Raw genomic sequence first — 22641 nt, 5'->3', positions numbered from 1 at the left:
TATTGGCATTTTCGAAATAATTTTGCCTACTTGATCTAATTTTCTGGGCCACTTCTTCTTGTGTAATTAAGTTTAATCTATATTAATTATTTCTTTTTCTTGGCTTCTTTGTTTTGAGGTTCTTTCTGGAGTTTATATTCTAATTTCCCCAGTTTCTCCTGGAGCTCTGTATATCATTTCTTTTTTATCTTTGTTTCGTCTTATTGTATATGCTATCGTAATGCCTTGCACATAGGCTTTACTTGCATCCCATAGATTTTGAATGGTTGTCTGTCATTCCAGTTTTCCCTTTAGGAAAAATGCTAATAATTTTTCCACATACTGTACATAGTTCTTTTCTTTTACAACCCTCTGATTCATGGTCCATTTCTTTTTCCTTTTTGCTTCTCCTTTCCATTTGATTGTTAATGAGTTATTATTACATCTATAATCTAATTTGCATAAATCTGTAAAAAAGCAAGTCTTTTTCCTCCAGAGCTTTCAATAAATTGTGCTTCAACATAATGCATCCTAGTATTCAGTTCAAACAGAGTCTGAGAAAATTCTCTGTCACTATCAAAGATCTCTTTAGAAGAAAAGTAAAAAAAATAAAGGAGTTCCTGCGGATTTTACTTCACTAGTCATTGCTGACCATGGGGGGTGTGTGCTCATTTTTGTTTCAAGGCCATTGAGACAGCACTGTCCAAAGACTTTTCAATGGTCATGTGGCCAGCATGATGTCATGGAGTGCTGTAAACTTCCCACCAAAGTGGTACCTATTTATCTACTCATATTTGCATGATTTCGAACTGCTAGGTTGGTAGGACTTCCAGCCCACAAACCAAGCATCTTAACTGCTGAACCACTATGCTGCTCCTTTCTTCTCCTTTTGAAGAAAAGCGGGATATAAATGTAACTGTTACAAATCTGTATGTAAGTTGAAAACAATGCAGCATCTGACAGTTTACAGATAGTTAGGCAGATTTTCCAAAAAGACACCAGGATCTGAGGAGCGTTTCAAAGGATGAGAAAATATTTTGTGTTGTTCTCTTGGTATGCAAAAGATCCAAGTGAAACTAGGTCATACACATAATAACATAGTTGTGTGCTAATCTGTGTAATTTATAGGGCACAAGTGTGTCATATTTATATGTATCTGTATTATGTATGCAGTTGAATAACATATTATCTCTTTATTCTGGAATATATAAACTGCTCTTCATCTAGTCATCTACACCCTCCAGATATGTTGGGACTTCAAGAATTATACACCAGCACAGGCATGCTAATTTTCCATCTACTCTGTTTTAAATTCAAAATGCCCTGTTTTGAGTTCCAAATATTTCCTTTGTGTACAAAACAAGCTGTTTTAAAAATTCTGGAAGCATTTCCAACTCAAAACAAAGTGCTTTAAACTCTGCTTAAAGCTATGTTGAGTTCAAACATTTCAAAACTCATTTCAGTGGTGGTTTCAAATGCAAATCAAAAATTACAACCTGAAACAATCTTGAATTCAAAATATGTTTGCTCTTGTACTACCAGCCAGCAACAGGATGCTGTGATGAAAATGGTTACATGAGTTTATTCTGCCCATTGAAGATTTTAGTTCCAAAGGAGCTGGGAACAAGTCCACATAGAAATACTGCAGGCAGTCAAGGCCAGCGCAAGAGACATGGCCAAATAGCTGATCCTCCAAGGCTGGAATAGATGAGGCATCCAAAGCAGGTAAAAGGCACTCCATACTGTTAATGCCATCTTATCTCCTAGTGACAAACTGAGATTTAGGGTTCAGCTCTGAAACTGAAGGGGAAACAATTCAATGGGGAGCAGATTCCAATTTCTTATACTTAAAAAAGGACCCACTCAGTTCACTGAATTGGCATACATAATGCAGAGCTAAAGTTTACTTGTCACTCAAGAATCCCTTGGAGGTCATAAGTAAAAATCTCTTCTTCTCTTAGGATATATTGTTTCCCTTCTCTCTCCCTCCCCCCAGGGCAAAATCCTCTAAGCATGTCCTTATTCCATTGTCCAATCTATGGAAACAGGACATTCTTTGGCAAAGGAGACAGTACAGTATGAATCTGTACTGCAAGAAGAATCGCCCGAAAGACTCTAAGCTAAGAAGCAGAGGTGCGTTGAACTGTAGCTCCCACCGTCCCCAGTCTACGGCACAGAGTCCCCGCTGGCTGGCTGGCTGGCTCTACAGGGTCGCGTCTGGAGGGCATCAGATTGGGGAAGACTGGAAAGGGCGTCCCAGGCGGTCTGAGAAATGAATGTGGAGAAGGACCCTTGTGCGTAGGAAAGCAGACTCCTTCGGGGGAGGTCTCTAGATCGGGGGCATCCGAGCCACCCTGGCTCCAGCAAAGCAGTATGGCCCGTGGTCCCCGGAGCAGACACGTTCCATCCGGACCCCCTACCCCACCCGCCCCCCTCGCGCGCCACAGCTTTACGCGGCGTTCCTCCTAGCTCCCGGCGTGGGCGCCTCGCGCGTGGCCTCGGCTTGCACAGCCACCCCACCGAGGCCGCCGTCCCCGTCCCACAGAAGGAAGGGGGAGCCTTGTGCCGTATCCCAGCCGAGCATCGCCTCCACGCTCCCGCCACCCGCTGGCAAACCCCGCAGTTGGCGCCGTCCTTCAGCCCCCAAGTCCGGCGTGAAAAACCGAATCCTGAGCCAACCCCCAGCAAGAGGCGTGCTGCTCCTTCCGGGTTTTCCGCTGCCAGGCTGAGCCAACAAGCCCGGAATGCTGCATTATTCGGCCCACCCATGCCCTGCGGCTTTCACCTTTGCTAGGGGAGGAGGAGGACGCGAAGCCCTAAGCCAGGACTCTTCCAAGCCGAAGGAAAAGCGGCGGGCAGGGAATGCGGCAGCAGACCATCAGCTCGGAGTGGATCGGGCGGCCGGTAGGCTGCAGCGCGGAAAGAGTTAAGCGGAGGGAGACATTCCGCCAAGGAGAATTCAGAGCAGGGGGTCTCAGTCTGGGGAGGCGGCCAGCGGCGAACGGGAGAGGTCGGCGCTGCTGCTCCTGCTGCTGCTTCGGAGCGCCGAGTGGGGAGAAAGAGCCGCTCGCGGGCAAAGAGCGAGCGAGCAAGCGAGAAACTTTCCCCGGATCTTTCCTGGGCGCGATCTGGAGGAGAGGATACCCTGCACCTGCCGGGTAAGGGGCAAAAAAAAAGCTGCAGCGATAGCGCGGGCCCGCTCCGAGCAGGGATTCCGCTGGGCTCCTCGCAAAGGAGCGAAGCTGGCCAGACGTCTCCGAGGGGAGCGCTGAACTAAGGAAGCTGGCGACGCTTCGGCCGGAATTGCTCCCTGCTCCTTCCGTATCTTCCTTTCGGAATTGCCAACGGAGCGCCGGTCACCGCAGCGGCTTCGGCTGGGGAGGGGACCGGGAGGGCTTCTCAGTGGCAGAGAACGGCCCAAGCGTCCTCACGCTGCGGAGAGCCCCGAAAGTATCGGAGGGAGGGGCGAGACCCTGTTTCTGAGGGGAAAGGGGGCCGTGAGCCCCCCAGTTTGAGCTTCTGACACTTCCCTGCATCTCTAGCGCGCGCTCAACCCCCAATCCCCCCCCCCCGACCCCATACTTCGCCTTCCTCCCTGGTAAAAACGGGATCGAAGACAAAAAATCAGCTCTCCATCCCGGCGGATCGCTTGTTTGTTGCTTGAGAGCCCGATCGCATCCGGAGAGGAGCAGAGGTTGCCACAGGTAGCCAAAGTCAGAAGCGCGACGCGACGCCACACGCGCGGCCGAGAGCGCTCGAGAGATCGTGTGTGGCCCCAAAGGGTGCGGGAGTCGGAGCTTGTTGCTGGCCGGCTCCGCTCCTCTGCCCTTCCCCCTCCTCCCCAGGCTTCCCCCGCCGCCGAGGATGAAAGCTTTCCCCTGCGCCCGAGGAAGGCCGGACGAGCAGGCAGCAGCGCAGCAGGCGGGGAGTCGAGCTCTCGGCTGGGCTCTGGCGGGCGAGATCGTGGTGTCGAAGATTGCGCCTGGCAAACCGCGTCAGGCGGCGAAGGGAGAAAGCAGCAACAGCAGCGGAAGAAACGGCAGCTGCGGTTGTTGAAAAGATACATAAGTCAAGGACCGAACTGCGCACGGCCGGGACTTTGGCTGGTCCCAAGGAAAGGGGCGGGGTCCCGCAAACCTGCAACCCCCACGGTTACTTTCAAAGCAATTAGCTGGTGCAAAACGGGATTTCGGAGCATCCTTCCCCGGCTACAGCGAGGGCGGAGCTTGATGTTCAGGATAAGATGTAAAAGGGAGGGATCCTCTTCCTTGTTGAGAAATAAGACTTCTGTTATCCTGCCTGGACTCGAGATCGAGAAGCGCCCGATCCTAAACAACCCAGCCGGGCACTCTTGGAACTTGCAGTTGGACCTGCACATTCTCTCTCGTAAAAGCCTAATGCTGCTACCTACAGCTTTGCTCTGCCAGAAAGGGAATGTGGCTGTGCTCCAGTCACAGCAGAATCTCCTCTGTGCCAGGCAGACACCCCCTTATAGCTGGATTTAGGAAAAGCCTCAACTTTGCAGTGGTGGGCCTCCTCCTTTGGCCCCTGCTGGTGGCCCATCTGGGGAAACCTCTACAAGAATGTTGGCCGGTTGGAGAGAGCTGTCTACCAGGATAAGTGCTATACTTGGCTTCCTCCTTTTCTTCTGGCTCTTGTACTGCCATCTGCCCAAAGAAGGTAAGTTCAGGGCTGTTTCATACAGCACCTGTCGTGATTCCGTCTTGTGCATTTGCAGGAATGAGCTTTCCACCTATTTTTCCTCCAAGGCCTGCACAGAGAGCTTTACTTGGAACTGCCCAGGATGAGGCCAGGATCTTATCATGGAGCAAACTCTCTCCCTCTCCCTTGAGTCACACATGGTTTGCCTACCAGAGGATAGCCACCCTTAAAATATAACTAATACATCTATATATTGGGGCCTTTTATATTTAAAAATCAAGAGTGAGACCCGAACATCTTATGTGGCTATAGATTTTATGGATCTGTTCTCTTTCTTGGGGCCAAATATCATCCCATTCCTCTAGTTTTACAAAGGCACTGTGTATATTTAATATCAATAGTACTTGACTCTGGGAAGACAGAAGTCGTATTTAGCTCCCACCCCAGGCAAAATGTCAGGGATATGATATTTTTACCAAGGCCGCGGAAGTAAAGAAGGATAGAAAATAAAATTCAGCTAATACAAACTAGCTACAATATTAACACTTCGGCACTTTGGTAACCATTAAGACCCCACGTTCACCAAATCAAAAGAAAAATACAGATTCTAAGATTAGTCAGAGCAACCTGCCCAACTTCAGAAAACTGCATGGATTTTTTTGGCCAATGACATTCCATTGCATTCAAAGTTAGTTTTAGGGAGTCAAAGAGCAATAGTCTGGTGACATCACCTCCAAGTGATCCCAGACCTTTTGCTGGGCCATTTTATTATTGAAATTTCAAAGGAAAATAAATTGTTTTATTTCCCACCATTTTGGGGATAAAGAGGATGACTGTAGATATGTGGATATTGGGGCTTCCAAGTAAACACTCATGGACTCAGCTTATCTGTGGCCTGGTAGAAGATCTAAGGAACATAGATTTTAGATCTGGAAAGACTTTGAACTTGAAAGAGCAATAAGCAAGGGAGAAGTGAAAATAACTGTTCTAGCTTCAAAAAACTAAAAATAGCTCAATCAGATACACAATCATAAAAAGGGAAACTTTGAAGGAGCACGGAAGGGGAAATCTCTTATGATTGAAGGCCAAGATGCCTAATCTAGACTTGTGGATTTGCATTTTCCCTGAATCAGACTAATTTTCCTGCCACCATTTTTGCACTAAATTCATGGTGCTTTTATTGCTTACAACATTTCAGGCTATCGTATTTACTGTACGTTTATGATACTGTAGAAATATAAAAAGTGGGTTTCTCGTCAGGTTTTTTTGAATCCCTTGACATTTAGACAAACTTTACAGTTTGAATCTCTTGATGTTTAGGCTCTCACAGAAATAAAGGTTATCCTCACAGACTTTGCTTGTGCTTGATCAAGTTTCAGTGTCCATGGAAGGGTCCCCCTCAAAAACAGTGTTGGTTTGTGGATGATGTGGCCAGGACTATATATCTAAGGAATATGTGACCAGTTGAATTTGGGAATCTGCAAATTAGAAATCTTAAAAATTACACCAGGCTTTACTATCATAGCAGACAGACAGACATGAGTAAAAAAAAACAAATCTGTGTAGCCAAAATGGCTTTCTCATTGTTTTGGCTTTGAGAGTTGGCAATTTATCTTCCTGACTCTTCCTACTTTCTTTCTGCTTCAAATTTAACATGCCCTGAACCATGATATTTTATTTAATTATTTATTTTGCCAAGAGACTTCTCTGTGCAGTTGAAAATTGTGATGTAAGTTCCTGTGACACCCCCTCCCCAGGTCCTGCTTTGTGTTAAGCCATGAATCCCACCTCCATTGATATTTCAATTGTAGGATCAAAGCTTGGCTCAAATAATGGAAAATGGATGGGGAAACATCTCTGCCTGATAAGCTGCTGTTAATCAATATCAGCAATTTTTCATGTGATAAACAATGGTCTAAGCTAGTATAAGATAGTTTGTTACATTCCAAGGTAAGGGTCTACTTCTGCTTGCTAGTTTGAAATTGTAAGTTTGAAATCATGATTTTATCAGTATCTCTATTTGTTACTACAGTGCATATATAACTCCCTCCAAGTCACTGTAGGAGATTTAATATGAGACTCAATATAATACATTTGAATTCTGTTTCACAATAGGGCAGTCCACTCTTTTATGACCTAGCCCTTGGATGCCTTGAGACTACACTTCCCAGAATTCTTAGCCAGCACAATCTGGTTGAAATTCTTGGCCCTTGAAGTCTTAGCCCATCCAGGACAAGCAGATTAGGGAAGGGTGAAATAAACAAAGGGTTTACATTTAAGTTTAAAGTGTATAGTTTAAAATACCCATGTGCACGTATCCCATTAATATGCGGAGAAGGCATTTTTTATTCTCTGACAAAGTCTTCGTCTCTCACTGTTTACTATTTTTTCACAAACATACTGACATACTTCACCCTAACTGAGGTATCCTCCAGTTGCTCTTGAACAGTAAGATTCATCCATTCCAACTACAAATGGCCAAAATTGGAGGTCACTGAGTTGGAGAAAGCCAGTATAAAGCATTCAGTCCTCTGGTCTATCCTTTGTCTAGTGACTGGATGCAGAGAATTTCTAGCATATGACGTTATGGGGAAAGGAGCAGATAATCAGAAAAAATTAGAAATATGATAGTAACCAGCTTTTCTAATTTTTATTTCTTATATGTATGTATGAGGGGGGCAGAGAGAAGGGGGAAAAACCCTATTGGCCAACAAGTACAAGCCCTGTTAAGCAACTGATTTGTTCCTGGGCTTCCCTCTTTCTTTCTCTCAGCTCTACACTGTGTAACAGTCCTGCCAGCCCCAGCAACTGCAGAAGAAATCTTGAGCTGTTGTTTACTTCCCCAGAAACCTATAAAGATCGCTGTCAGCATAAATGTCCATTGAGAGCCCAGAAAAGGGGGCATCTTGCAAACAATGATGCGGGAGATTTGCAAATCCGTGTTGATCCATCAATTATATCACAGTTTAACAACTGTAGCTAAATATTTATGCAATGATTCAAAGGATGAGAACTTGTCCAATCAAACCATAGTTATGAGTTCAAAACTAGCCTCAGGCATGCAAGATTCAAGGCGGTGCCAACTTGCTTGCCATCTTGCCAGAACCCCTAAATCACTTATATGTATAGCTTCCTTCACTGGGCAATCTGCAAAGCAGCCAAGGTGCAAATTACTTGCACTTCATTGTTATAATATTATGGCAGGGAAAAGTCAATGCTATACTAAAGCTTGTTCAATAACAATATAGCCCCACCATTCTACAAAGCCCAAACATTTTAAATCTGTGACATTTACTGTCTCATAGATATATAGATAATGAATATGTAGATATATTAATGCTGGTTGCTAAGAAAAGCCTAACAATTTGAGCATAGTAGGTATGATGCTTTTTTTTAACTTAGTAATATCCTTTTTTAAAAATCCAATAGAGATGAAATTTTAACAACAGACAGCCTTGTGGCATTCTAAAGAGCACAACACATTTATTATAATACTGCAGCACCCTAATGAGTAACTTCGTTACGGTTTGGCCTCTAGGTTTGCTTAATTAAAAGCTAATTTAGCCATTAAGATTCCACAGAATTCTCTACCTTGCTTCCAATTGTTTCTCCTCTCCTGCAGGAGTTCTGATCAGTTTTCTCTTAAACTATAACATTTTGTCCAATTAAATATAGAACCTTTTTGTATCTCACTTGTACTATAACCACCTCACCCTTCATTTTATCGATTTGAGTAAGTTCAGATTTTGAAATCTGGCAGATTTTTAAATAAAACCTTTAAGTCTGTGTTAATTGTACTAAGAAATGTAGCTTGACTTCAGATTCAGATTTTAGTAAAATGTGAAATGTACATAAATTTGTACTATGCCAAAAAAAAAAAGGCTGGTACTTTTGTTCTATATAACAACCTATGTAGATATCTCATGTTAATGTAATATAATCATGTATTAATTAAGCCTTCAATATTAAGCAAAAAGTAGAAATTATAACATGGAGGAGAAATATTTGAATTAAATCTGAAATATATACAGGTCCCAAACTGTATTTGACTGTCTGCTTTTGTCAAAATATTTAAAAGGTATTATGATTGTCCCAGAGCTAATAAGATGAGAATTTGCCATGTTAATACAAAATTCAGCAGGTGAAAGTATTGGAAGCTGTTGTTTACCTTGATAATTTGAAAAACGGAGAGAGTGGCATGGTAGAGGAAGATCTAGATCACTTACCAAAAGAAACAAATCCTAGCAGAGAGCAGAAAAATGATAGAATTCAAAAAATATTATTTGCCAGAAAACATCCCTCCCTTCTTTAGCCTTTGCAAAGTGGAGCACTGTTGTTACTCCTTTATTAGATTTGTGGGGCGTTCTGAGACCAAAACAGCTAACTACTTTTGGGAACACACTTTATGACTCTGCAGGTATGAGACATGAACTGCAGACATGCAAAATTTTAATGTCTGTTCTAAATGAGAAGCAAATTATCCTTGGAATTATACAAGTTGGGCTCACATGAAGTGTCTGGTCTGTTCCAATGCTCTGGCTTGATTAGATCAGATGCAGCAGAGGAAACACTTCAGTTTTGTAGGGTATGCTTTATCTTTTTACTAGTATCTTGGGGCATAGACCAACCAGAGCCAGGAGCATAATATTGGCAAGGCCAAGCAAATTGCGAAATGAACGTTCAGCAGGCAGGCAGAGCCTGATATCTTCTGGGCTCTGTGAGCCACACATTGGGATGATCTTTATATACAAGTCAGCATCTGAAAGGCTAAAATTATGGATGCTTGTAACTTAATTTAGGGGTGACAGGTTTGGATATATGTGTGTGCCTTCAAGTCAGTGTTGACTCCTGGTGACTACGTGGAAAAGTTATTGCCATTTTCTTGCCAAGCTTTTGGAAATTGATTGCTATTGCCTCCTACCTGGGGTTGAGAAAAAGTGACTGGCTCAAAGTCACCCAGTTGGCTTTGCGCCTAAAGTGTGAGTAGAACTCCCAATCTCTAGCCCAGTGTCTTAACCACTACACCAAACTGGCTCTGTTTGGGTTTCTATTGATTAAATCATTGCAAATCAAAAACATTATTGCAAATTATCCATTGATTTGATTTTACTTAAACTTCTGCCCATCTCATATTTGCAAGAACTGTTAATCTTTTAAGTCTGCCTGTTCCAATCAGAAGTAGTACTTGCAACGACATTGAGCTATAGCTCCCATCATTTTTTTAAAAGGTATAAGGATGGTAAACATTGTAGATCAACACTTCTAAAGGATATGAGGTGGTGGAAGATCTTTCTAAATGGGTTTGCTTGGTGTGGTTTGGGACTACTGTATCTTGGCTGCAAATATCCAGTTGATGGTAGGAAAGTGTTACAGCTCAATGTATCTCTTTGCTGCCTTCTAGACGTCATGTCATCCTGATTGTTACAGCCCAAATCTGGTGGTCACTGGTTAAAAATTGCACATGAATGCAGTTATTCCTTAATGAACTGTACTTCGTTCATTCCTTAGATAGTCTATTAAGGTAATGGAAGCATTTACATTTTTTAATTAATATTTTTCACATTTTTCCATTTGTTCTCAGTTCTTCATCCTGTGTTCATTTTGATTTGTCCTCATCCCACTCTGCTTTCTGAATTGCTTCAAAGGGTACATATCTTCTACAATATCTACTTAGAGGCAAGGAGTAGGTAGAAAGGTGTAATCACAAAGGCATTTTTCTTCAGGTCCTGTTACATGGCCTTTAGTGAAGTAGAATGAAGTAGTGTTCCTTGAAGTGTCTGCATAAGCATTGTAGAAAATGGCATTAAGGGGGGGGGGGGAGAAACAACTCAACTGAATGTTTGTACACAGCCCAGAAATAAACTGCTGGCTAGATTTCTTTTAAAAAATAAATAAAATAAAAACATTGAGAAAAGTAGTTCATACTTTTTCTCCAGTATTTTTAAGAATATTGTAAACAGAGGCCACAGTTTTGGGTGTTGACTGGCTATGGTTCCTTAAGGCTTTGGGACAGCAGTGTTTTCTCAATCTAGCCTGGAGAGACCAAAAATTGAAGATAGAATGCCTATCTGCACATTTCCACCACTGAATTAGAATGTTTGCAGTTTTCTCCCAACTTTGGTTTCAACACTATTCTTGTTGAAGAAACTAGCCCACTGAATATGTTTTCTTGCTAAGCGTTTGCAGAGTACCGTATTTTTCAGAGTATAAGATGCACCAAGATTTTGAAGAGGCAAATTTAAAAAAAGAGTTTTTGCATTCTGCAGACCTCCAAAAACAGCCAATTTTTCACAAAAATGTGATTTCTGCCAAAAAGGGCATGCATAACCTTTAGGAGGCTTGCAGAGTGTTCCTGGGAGCAGGGGGGGGGGCAAAAATGAGCAAAAACCGGCCCATTTTTCACTCATTTTTGCCCTCCCCAGCTCCCAGGAGCACTTTGGAAGCCTCCTAAACGCTATGCATGGCTATTTTTGCAAATGGGACGTGGTTTCAGGAGGCAAAAAATGCTGTATTCAGTGGATAAGATGCACTGAGATTTTCACCCTCTTTTTTTGGGGGGGAAAGGTGAGTCTTATACTGTGAAAAATATGGTAGCTCTTTCCAATCTATTGGACTATACAAATATATCTCAGGCCCTTAGAACATGGGCAGATTATGAAGTTAGGGGCTTATTTTTCTTTTGTTGAATGATATTTGATCCATAAATTGGACATTTTATAGCATTCTTTACAAAGCTGTCATAGTGAACAACTGCTATGTATTGATACAATTTTTTTCAGCATTCCTGTCCCATCTAAACCATCTGGAAGAACCATCTTGTATTTCCTACTAGTAGGGTTCTTGTTGTAAAGCTCATTAAAGATCTGATAGTCATAAGTTAAATCATAATTTGGAAACTTGAAGTTGGCAAGCTGTACCGAGGTCAAAGTGGCTCTTGAAATCGCTGTAAAGCCCCAGGAAGCAGCCCCACCTGTTTTTGCCCATAATCCAGCTGAACTGTTATCTGGAAGAAAGAGAATATGATGAAGAGCAGAATTAAAATTTCTCCAGTCAGCATTGCATGGAGAATGGCCTTTGCCTGTCGCGCACAGCATGGGAAAGAAATTACACAAGAGAGAAAATGCATGAGGATGGTGAGGGTGAAGTTCTTAGCCCCACATGCTGTTATCGTCCCGAACGGAACATTTCTGTACCTGTATAGCCACCAACACATTGTTTTGCCCTTAGAAGATTCCTCTTACCTGACTTAAGTTAGAACAATTAATCAGTGGAATAACTTGTCTCCAGAAGTTGTAAATGCTTAAACACTGGAAGTTTTTAAAGAAGGGATTGGATATCGATTTGTCTGAAATGCTATAGGATTTCCTGCCTAAGCAGGGGGGTTGGACTAGAAGACCTCCAAGGTCCCTTCCAACTCTGTTATTCTATTCTATTCTAAATGGCTATGAGTCTGACTTCAGATACAAATCCAGAAAGATATAGAGAAAACTTTATATGCCTGTCACCATATTCAAATTGCCTGTAAGTTAGTAGATAGCACCCAAATCCGATTCACCCTTCACATAGAGCCCTTTAAAACCAAGTTTTTGAAGTGTTCTATCAGAAGTGCACTAGGGTCTGATGGGCTAAAGTCACTGAGCACAGGCTCCACTGCACACTTACACGCAAGTTGAGGTGCAGCACATATCCATCCCCTTGTTCCCTTCACAAGGCTGATTACAGGAATTCTCTCACAAGAATAACCCAGGCATGCAGTTCAACAGGCTGATGCTGGAGGTTATGGACCCTTGTTCCATGGGAAAGGCCAATAGATGATGAATATATTCCTTTATGACATCAGTAGCACAGAACAGTTGGAGAGGATCAGGACCTAAGTCACCAGATGCAGCAAAAATAATACAAGAACAGGAAGTAAGGTAAATCACATCCAGCAAATGTAGATCTAATAGAAATGTCTACTTATTCTGATAACAAATAACTTGCTCCAGGAGAGTGAGCAAGCCAGAGACTGAATGTGCATATTACAATTAAAAAAAAAATATGGAAAGGCTGTCGTATATGCCTATATAAATCGAAGGGATCTCTTATGTTTCCTTTATTTAAAAAATGCCATTGAAGAAGAAGAAGAACTGAAGAAATGAGAAACTGTTGCTACTCACCTAAATAGGGGAAGCAAGGAAGCAGATAAGGAGTCAAACATATTTAAAAGGGTAGGGCATAAATACAGTATGCGTCAGTGGTGGGATTCCAAATCTTTTCCTACTGGTTCTATGAGAGAATGCTTTGCAAACATGCACAGCACTCAAAAGAGCGCCCTCGGGTGTCAGCGCTGGTGAGCTGACCTGTGTTTTAGCTCAGCTGAGGCACGGCAATCCGCTCTGCCGCGTGAATCAGCTGAGCTACAAAACAAGGGAATATTGGATAGGGAACGACGGGGGCGGGAGGGCGGGGCCAACCAGAGGTGGTATTTGCCAGTTCTCCAAACTACTCAAAATTTCCGCTACCGGTTCACCCGAACTAGTCCAAACTGGCTGAATACCACCTCTGGTATGCATGTATTTCAAATATTTTATATTTAGAGCATGCCAAAACATGGCAGGAATTCAGACAGATCACCAAAAATGTTATAGTACAGAATACATGATTAGTCAAATTGGGTAACCGTTGCAGGAAGGAGAACTCAGTGTTCGTGCCTAAACAGCAGTTAATAGCAGGCCGTTAGCAAGAATGCTTATAGTTGTTGAACAAATCCATGTGATTTTTTTTAATCAAGAAGGCAGGTCTAGGGAGTCAATAATTTAAGAAGCAATATCTGGCCAACCTGTTATACAAAGAAGAAATCAATATGGAAAAATATGAATATTAACACAAGAAGGCTTTGCCATTGTCCAGTTCCATCATGGACTTCCTTGGGTGGAGAAAGGAAAGGAAGATACATGGTCACTATGGCTGAGAGTGGTTCTCTAACTGAAGATCTAGTCTGTTTCTCATATCACACTAAATTGCAAATTTTTTGTTTGCTTTTTGTATAATTAATGGTGTGATCCCACTATTATGGTTTGCAAAACATAGCTTATGATTTACCAATTGTGTGAATACAATTTTTTTGGTTATTTGATAAGCTATGGTTAAGCAAACTATAAGTTGAACTTATGAATGCTGAACCAGAATGTGAGTTGTGCAATGATGGTAAGCTAATATTTCTTTAAAATTCAATATTTGGCTCTAAGACAACAGGTGAAAAATGCTTCAGTATTTTCTGTCATATCCAAAGATGATATTATAGCTATATAGATATTAAACTAAGATTGAAATGCTTAAATTCTTATATGGCAACTATCACCTAGACTTTTTTTAATAAGGATAAAATTGGAAGAGGAAGTATCTATGTTGCTTTGACCTTGTAAAGGAAGACCAAAGACACGAGCTATATAAATAAATAAAGCTTGCAGCAGGAATCATAACACTGTAGTGCAGATTAATGGCTTTGGAATTTCCTCTTGTTTGGCTAGGTTGGAGAGTTTATTAGGTTACCCAACAATCCAAACTTGAATGGGCTCATGGTTTTCAGTGTGGGAGCATACAAAAAACAACAACAACCCAGCTTTAGAAATAATCACATCCTCCCAGCCAATAAAAGAAATACAGCACAGCAACCAATTTCGTTGTATTTAAGTACAATGACAATAAAGATTATACTTCTATTGCAAGAGTTATCCATAGGCATATCTGGATATCAATGTCTTACATGAGAAGGGGCTTTATTTGTACACCTGTGTATGGTCTGTGAATTTGTATGAATGTCTACAATGTCAAGGGACGTGGTGGCTCAGTGGCTAAGGCGCTGAGCTTGTCAATCAGAAAGGTCAACAGTTCAGAGGTACGAATCCCTAGCTCCAGAGTGAGCTTCTGTTATTTGTCCCAGGTTCTGCCAACTATCAGTTCGAAAGCACGTAAAAATGCAAGTAGAAAAATAGGAACCAGTTTTGTTGGGAAGGTAACAGCATTCCATGCACCTTTGGTGTTTTGTCATGACGGCCGTATGACCATGGAGACGTCTTTGGGCAGTGCTGGCTCTTCGGCTTTGGAACGGAGATGAGCATCGCCCCATAGAGTTGAGAACGACTAGCACATATATGCAAGGGGAACCTTTACCTTTACACAATGTTATCCTTTAGCAGAAGTTACCAAGAAGATGTTGATACAGTTTTGCATAGTCAATTAGTGTACTTGCTCAGCATGTCTGCAAAACTGATGGTTTTGGGATTTCTATCTGTTAGATTAGAAAACTATTTGCTTCTACTCAATTGAATTGATTGCCTGCCATCTTTTCCTGGGGCACCTGTATAAATTAGAGCTGTTGCCACCACAGGAACTATCTTTAGCTTAGGACCCAGGGTCCAAGCTCCTGATTTCCCTTTCTGGTAAATAGGCTGGATTATTTTCCTGCTTTATTTGTGTCTGTGTAAAAGGATTATTAAATCTGTCTTCTATCCCAACAGGAAAGGAGCTGGTGGTGGGGACATGTGAGATCACAGCCCTGGATAGAGATATAAGCCATCCCAAAAGGATGATTGCCCGACAAACAGCACGGTGTGCCTGTCGAAGAGGACAAGTTGCTGGAACAACTAAAGCAAAACCTGCCTGTGTAGATGGTAAGAAAGCAAGGCTGCCTTCACTCTTGTTTGATTGATTTTAGATTTAGATTTTAGATTTTATTTAGCATTTATAGGCCGCCCTTTTCCCTGAGGGGACTCAGGGCGGCTTACAATAATAAGGGAAGGGGAGTGAAGACAAAATATAGAAAAAAATGTGAAATAACTAAAAAGTACTAAAACACAACATTCACTCAGCATTCGGGAGGGGCAGAAGAGTTTATCCCCAGGCCTGACGGGCTAGCCAGATCTTAAGGGCTGTACGGAAGGCCTGGACTGTGGTCAGGGTACGAATCTCCACGGGGAGATTGTTCCATAGCGTCGGAGCAGCAACTGAGAAGGCTCTCCTCCGGGTAGTCGCCAGTCGGCACTGACTGGCGGATGGAATTGGACCAAAGATCCATCAGTCTGGCCCACGAGGACCAGCAGTTTCATGCAAATGGCTGAGAAACATTGCAGGGACCCATGGAGGTCTCTGAGAGCACCTTAAGGGCATCAGTGATGGCTTTTCCATTCTGGAGGCTGCATTGTGAGCTAAAGCTAAGGGCGTTCCCAGAAATTAAAAGTTTAGAAAATTATTGAGTTTTGTTAGTGTAACTCAAGGGGGAAAAAAAACAAAAATAAAACAAACTGGGTGGGTGGGTTGTTTTGTCACCACTAATCAACACAAGGGATGAGGCATTTGTCTTCTTTGACCTTTTGAAGGAGTTGCTACCCTGCCTTTGGATTCGATCAAGGCACTTACTAAAATGGGCACATTAAAACTCCTCCTTTGCTAGTGTTTGGATATGTTTGGAACTAAACTATTGCCCTTAATCATTTATAACACTGTTACTATTTGTCCAACAATAGACAAATTGGTCTTGGCAAGGATAGATTTCTGTTTGTGTTATTAGATCATTCTATTAAAAAAAAGAAGTCGGGCAGTGTTTAATTTTAACAGCAAACTCCCAGAATAAGTGCATGCAAAAAAGTACAATTTTTTTCCCTGGAATTACATTACAATTCAAGAAAATTGACTGGCATGTAACACTGTTCATTCATGAGATTTTTCGCCTGATGCAGAGCTACTTTACATTCTTGTTGCAAGACCTCTCTCTCCCACCGAGGAGATACATCAGAACTTCTTTTTGATCAGTCCATTGCTGTAGATAGTTCACTGATGCCTGTTTAGAGGTTGGTGTTCAGCTGAACGGGGACTCCTTTGAGTTTTGAAACACTACCAATGTGTTCAGAATAGGGCCTCCAGCCTCATGATATCTGGGGTCGGTGGGCATGGGGAAATCTCTGTGAGCAAGAATTAGGGTTTCCGGGTGTGGTGGACAGCAATGTATTTGCAAGCACACCCAAAAAGGTTTTCCCATGCAGATCTCTCTGTTTTATCTATGAAAACCTTCAGCAGGTCAACCTCCCCTGGGTGAGGTCAAAGGAGGCAGCTCTTATTTGTAGTTCTCACACAGTTCTCCCTATTTCTGGATGCCCAAACAAGACTGAAATATGTGTGGGTGTGAATGTGGATATGTGAGAGAGGATAGATTCTGTGCTATGATTATGACCATAATAGCTGAACGGAGCAGCTGGATTGTGATTTCCAGTAGCTTTACCATGAGTGAAAGGGCTCCTGTTTCTGATAGAAATGCAATCTTGTTTTGATCCCCTTTGCTCTGAAGTCCTGTCCGTTTCCCCTCTTTACTAATCTGGGGAATTCTCAGGGAGGAATATTTTTCAGACGGCTGTCGAGCACTTTCTCTTCCCTTCCTTCCTGGACAAGCAGAACTCTGCTTCTTCTGAATCAATGTGTTGTGGAGCATTAAAGAAATGCATGTGATTGCAGAAGACCCAGCCACTGCCTAAATCAAAAGTCAACAACCTGAGCTGCAAAAGCCGCATGTGGCTCTTGACTTACTATGGAGTCCCTTGCAGCTTAATTTCCAAAACCTTTGGCAACCCTGATTTTGGACCAAAAACATCTACTTTGCCCTCTTTCACGCATCAGAGATAAAAGAAGCAGTGAAAGAATTAGCCAATGTCACTTAAGTCTGCTTGCTTTGGCTTTTTCAGCTCTTGGCACACAGCCCCTCTCTTTAACTTTTGATTCCTGGAGGATGTAGCCCTGGAGAGATCAAAAGTTGCTCACTACTGGTGGGTAGCCAGTGTTACTGACTTGAATGTGTGATGGCAAAAAGCTCTTTTCCAGGCCCTGCAGGATGCTTTCCTGAAGTTTTGGAATGCAGGCATCTGTTATCTTGTGTTGCTACGTGCTGTGGTTGTGCAACAGTAACATGCTCCCTAGTGTTGCTATGTGGGGAGGGGGGGAGGAAATATACGGGGCCTGTGAGTGGGTGAAGATGTATGGTGAACGTGAGGCTATTCTGAGCCCACAGGTGGTGGTTATCTCATATTTGAAGGAGTTGCAGCAGAAAGCACCATAGATGTAATCCTTCCTCTGCAGCTCTGTATTTAACCCCTTACGGTGCTTTCCCCCCCATTTCACAGCTTCTGCTTTTTCTCAGTATGATTGGCCTCTATTTTGAAACATTTTTCTCAATGGCAAAAAAATAAAAATAAAAATAAATCCACAGCAGAATTCACAAATCCATTCTGTACTGGAGAGTTGGTGCTCAGAGCCTTGCAGTCTTAACTCTGTTCATTCTAGCTCTATCCTAGGAGGTCCCTTCCCATAAGTGGAACGGAGATGGTGGGGTAGCTTACTGCAGGGACAAGAGATCTCATTTGGAAGGATGAGAACTTTTCCCAAATTTTGATGTCATCCAAATGTTTTCAGACTACAATTCCTAGACATCTCAGCTTGGCTTAACTGGAAGTTTGCACTGTAAAATGAATGACAAGGTTTTTTAAGTCTCATGTTTTAACGATAACTCTTTTAAATGTGTGCCTAATTTTCTTTCCTCTCTTTTCTTTCCCTTCCTCCCCTTCAATGCTTCCTTCTTCTTTGACTTCCCTGCTGGTGTCCGGCAGCCCAGATCATTGTTAATAAACAGTGGTGTGGAATGGAGCCCTGTGATGAAGGGGAGCAATGCACTTTATTAATCAATCGTTCTGGCTGGAGTTGTACTAGGCAACTGGGACGAATAAAAACAGTCACAGTAAGTAACCTGCCCTGACTTCTTTCATCCCAGCCAGCAAATAGCCAAAGAAAGGCAGAAAATTGTGTATTGCAGGTAGATGGAAATATGTTGGGTGTACCTTAGAGTGAAGAAACAAACTTGCTTAGGGATTGTATTAGACTACGGCTCCCAGATATGTGCTATAAAATTTGGGGCAAGTACCAGATGACAACAAAGAGTAAGAGGTTATACAGGCCTATGACAGGTGGAAGGTCCCGTTTGTAGTAATACTAGCAGTGGACAAATATCAGAAGAATACATTTCTGGAAGTGCATTGGCACAGAAGTTGAAATCATGCCAAGGCAGCAGGCTAGAAACCAGGAGACAGTGAGTTTTAGTCCCACTTTAGACCTGAAAGCTGTTCTGACCTAGGCTTCCCCAAAAAGCATGAGACAGAGTCCTGGTCCTGACAAAACCCCTTTTATTAAATGAATGTGAATTTATCTCATTCACATTCAGCAAAGGCCTGGTAAACAGTCTTTCAAAGGTGAAGTTATGACCACAGACATTATCTAGCTTGGAAAGCTGCCATTAAAATATTTTTAAACACAGTGCTGTGCAAGGAAAGACTTGGCACAGAGTCTCTGAGATTCATGGACAGATCTTCACACTCCTGAAACAAATGAATGAACAAACAATTTTTTTCCTGCAAAACCCCCTCCCCTTTTTCTCCAGTTTTATTTCCTATGGGAGGGGCCATTCACCATCCACCTGTGGCTTTATTTTCAAGTCGACCCTGATTTCTGAGCTGTTCTTTTCTTCTGGCAGCTCTGCACATGCGCACACTGGGAACAGGCTCCAGTTGTTCCTCTGCTTCCCTGCTATCTAGCTCTGAAGGCAGCAGACCTGCAAGATAGCCTTCGCCCCATCTCTGCCTCTGACGCAGAGCCCTTGCCACACCTTCCCCAGCCTTCAGAACTGGCCTGTGTTCCTCCCCAACCTCCTCACTGTCCGACTTTGCTGCCACTGGTGCCACAACAAAAGCTGCCTGGGTGACTTTGGGCAGTCAATCTGTCTCAACCCACCTTACAGTATTGCTATTGTGGAGAAAATAGAGGAGGAAGGGATGCAGTCTGTTCAATACCTTGAGTTACTTATCAATTAAAAAGGTAGGATAAAAACATCAAATAAATAAATTCATGAAAGAATCTGCATGTGTACTACTAGGAACTGGATCTGTATTATGTGCAGATCTCAAAAACCCCCTAAGGCAAATCTCAGAAAGTCTGGCGGGAAGACAGAGATGACTCTTTAGCCCCTTTTATGTAGAACGAGGGGGAGAGGGGAGGTCAAGCTTTCCCAGATGTTCCCTGGCCTAGAAATGAATGATCCACTTCTCTGGGAGGGGAACACCTATCTCAACTTGGAATTATTCCTTAGCATAGTTTGATGGCACATTGTGAATAAGAAGAGGTTCCATTTTCCCAGTTGTTTAACAATTAAATACAGTCCTTCTCCTGTTGAAGCCATTGAAAAAAAAAGCTTGGTGGGAATCCAGAAATGGATTATTGTGTAAATAGTTGCCCAATTGGCTGTTAGTGATCACAAAATGCTATTCTCAGAGGTCCCTTTTTCTAAATTCTCTATGCAGATTTTTTTTAAAATTTGCGTCACTATTTGCTCCTATTCCTGATTAGTGCAGCTAGAAATAAAAGCTTGTTGCTGGCTTTGGTTGATCTTCAAAAAGCTAAGCAAAGCAGGAAATAGGGAATCAAAGGCTGGTACTGTTGCCAAGAAAACAATTTGGACATGCCCAAATAGATACCAAGGAGGGTGTTTTTTTTTTTTTTAGCATGAAGGAGTTTTTTCTTCTATAAGCTATAAGCAAAGGGGATCAGAATTGCTCTCACTGAGCAACAGGATTGTAAAATGTGATGCCACATGACTGAGCCACTTAGCACTGGAAATTCCATAAGTCCTGGTTGCCATCATTAAGTGAAACACTGATGGTCCCTAAATGAAGTTGTCACATGGTCACCATTTTTAGCCTCTTGCCAGCTTCCCCGTTGATTTTGCTTGTTGGAAACTGGCAAAGAAAGTCACAAATGGCAACTACAAGACCACGAGACACTGCAACATCAGCATTGGGAATTGGGTGCTAAGCCCCCGGGCCATAATCGCATGGCCCAGGGGTGGGTTCCTGCCAGTTCTAACCTCTTCTATAGAAGAGGTTCCACAAATCTACAGTGCCATTTAGAACCGGTTCCAGCTCCCTCCCCCCATCTGTTGCACATCATCAAGATGAAAAGCGAGAGGAGGAATTCTGGGAGTTGAAGTCCACAAGTCTTAAAGCTTTCAAGTTTGAACACCTCTGGGTTTTTTTCCCTAAAGGGTTAGGGGTGCAAAGGTCTTGTAATTTAACAGCTTTAAGACTTGCATGCTTCAAATGCCAGAGTTTCTGAGCCAACATTTTGGTTGCTAAGCAAGAGCATTGTTAAGTGTGTTTCACCACATTTTACAAGTTGACCACGCCCACCCAGTCGCATGGCTGGCAAGCCATTCCCACCCAGTCACATGGCCAGCAAGCTACTCCCACAAAGCAGGCCACACCTACAGAAGAGGTTGTAAAAAAATTTGAAACCCACCACTGGCATGGCCACAGGAATCTGCAACAGCTGGAACCCCAAAGACTACTCGTAACTACCATTTGTCCAACATCTTGGCAAGTCTGAACTGTGACTAAATTAAATGAGTAGTCATTAAGCAAGGACCACCTGCATTTTAGATGCCCTAGGACAGATATCGGCATGCCCTGGTATTGAGCAGTGCAAGTGCAGATTCCACAGTCCAAAAGCAAAATATCAGCAACTGATTCTGTTTGGGCATCTCTCCCTCTCTTTCTCTCTTTTTTTCTTTCCAGTTCGGTTTTTAAAATTCATATAATTCACAGGAGAATGCCGGAAAGAATGCAAATGGAATAAACTTGGATGGAAATATGACTGAATATTATCAGGCTGCATTCAGCATGCAGAACATTTGGGAGGGGTTGCTTCCTGTCCCCTCAGAGTTGGGGAGGGGAAGAGGCATGCCACAAAGCAAGGCAAGGCTGACACGAAATTTCAACAGGTATTTTCTACAGTTTATCTGGGCATGCCCCAGCTGCCTGAGGGGGATTAGCCTTGCTAATAGAGTGTTCTGACCTAGGGGTCACCAAATCATGAAACAGACTCCTTGTCCCGAAAAAACTCCTTTTTATTTGGCTAATGTGAATTCATCTCATTCACATCCAGCAAAGTCCCAGCAAACAGTATTTCAAGGGTGAATTTACAACCACAGACATTATCAGGCTTGGAGCTGCCAGGCTGATATCTTCCAAACGCAACACTGTACAAAACAATACCTGGCAAGGAATCTCTCAGAGTCACAAACAAAGCTTCACACTAATTAAAAGAACAAATTGTCTCCTGCAAACTCCACTTACCTTTTATTCCCTATGGGAGTGGCCATTCACCATCCACCTGTGCCTTTACTCCCGAGTTGGCCCTTGTTCCTTAATTGTTCCTTTCTCCAGGCAGCTCTGCGAATGCGCACCTCGGGAACAGACTCCAACTGTTCTTCTGCCCCACAGAGATCTGACTCCGAAGGCAGCTGATAACTGTTGGACAGCCCTGGCCCCATCTCTGCCTCCGACGCAGAGCACTCATCAGAGCCTTCCCCAGACTCCAGGACTGGCCCATGTTCCTCCCCAACCTCCTCATTGTCTGAGTCTGCCAGCAGCTCCGCTGGCTGCTGGCGGGCCACAACATAGAATTTGCACATGAACCAAAGCAGGACTTTGCCTGCTATTATTCTCACTCCCATGTAGGGACCTACATTTTGTGGAGTTCACTGTAATCGCATCAGAGACTGCGCCCTCCAAGACCCTCCTAAAAGGGGCTGTTGCTGAGACAGGTAGAACGGGATTTGGATGACTCTTAAGCAGAGCTCTCTGGTGCGGAGGGAATGAGAAAGCTCGCCCATTCTGGCACTGGGCCTCTCTTTGCAACATGAGAGGAAAACAGTGCAATTAAATGTCCTGGATTATTGCCTTGGGCCTCTGCTAAGCAGCACTGAGATGCTGCAGCCCAGTGTTGGCATAAATAAGGATGCCTTATTACTGACTCCAGTCACCTTCAGTGCAAGTTGTGATTGCTTTATCTGGAGCAAATACCAGCATTTATTTGAAGTCCTAAGGAAAATGTCTTCCTCACAGTCTGGCACTGTTGTATCCATGTTTG

General features: G+C 43.0%; 1 protein-coding gene across 1 annotated transcript; it reads left to right on the top strand.

Moving 5' to 3' along the window:
* The first annotated feature begins 4562 nt into the window (after positions 1–4562).
* LOC116509022 (chemokine-like protein TAFA-5) lies at positions 4563–18421 on the top strand. Its single transcript, XM_032217899.1, has 3 exons — positions 4563–4659; positions 15144–15296; positions 18276–18421. Exons 1-3 carry the CDS (start codon positions 4563–4565, stop codon positions 18419–18421), a joined length of 396 nt encoding a protein of 131 aa, XP_032073790.1.
* Positions 18422–22641: the final 4220 nt, after the last annotated feature.

The sequence above is a fragment of the Thamnophis elegans genome, chromosome 5, assembly GCF_009769535.1.
Source record: "Thamnophis elegans isolate rThaEle1 chromosome 5, rThaEle1.pri, whole genome shotgun sequence".
Taxonomy (NCBI): Eukaryota; Metazoa; Chordata; class Lepidosauria; order Squamata; family Colubridae; genus Thamnophis; species Thamnophis elegans.
The sequence above is the reverse complement of the archived record's forward strand: the minus strand, read 5'-3'. Positions and strand labels throughout refer to the sequence as shown.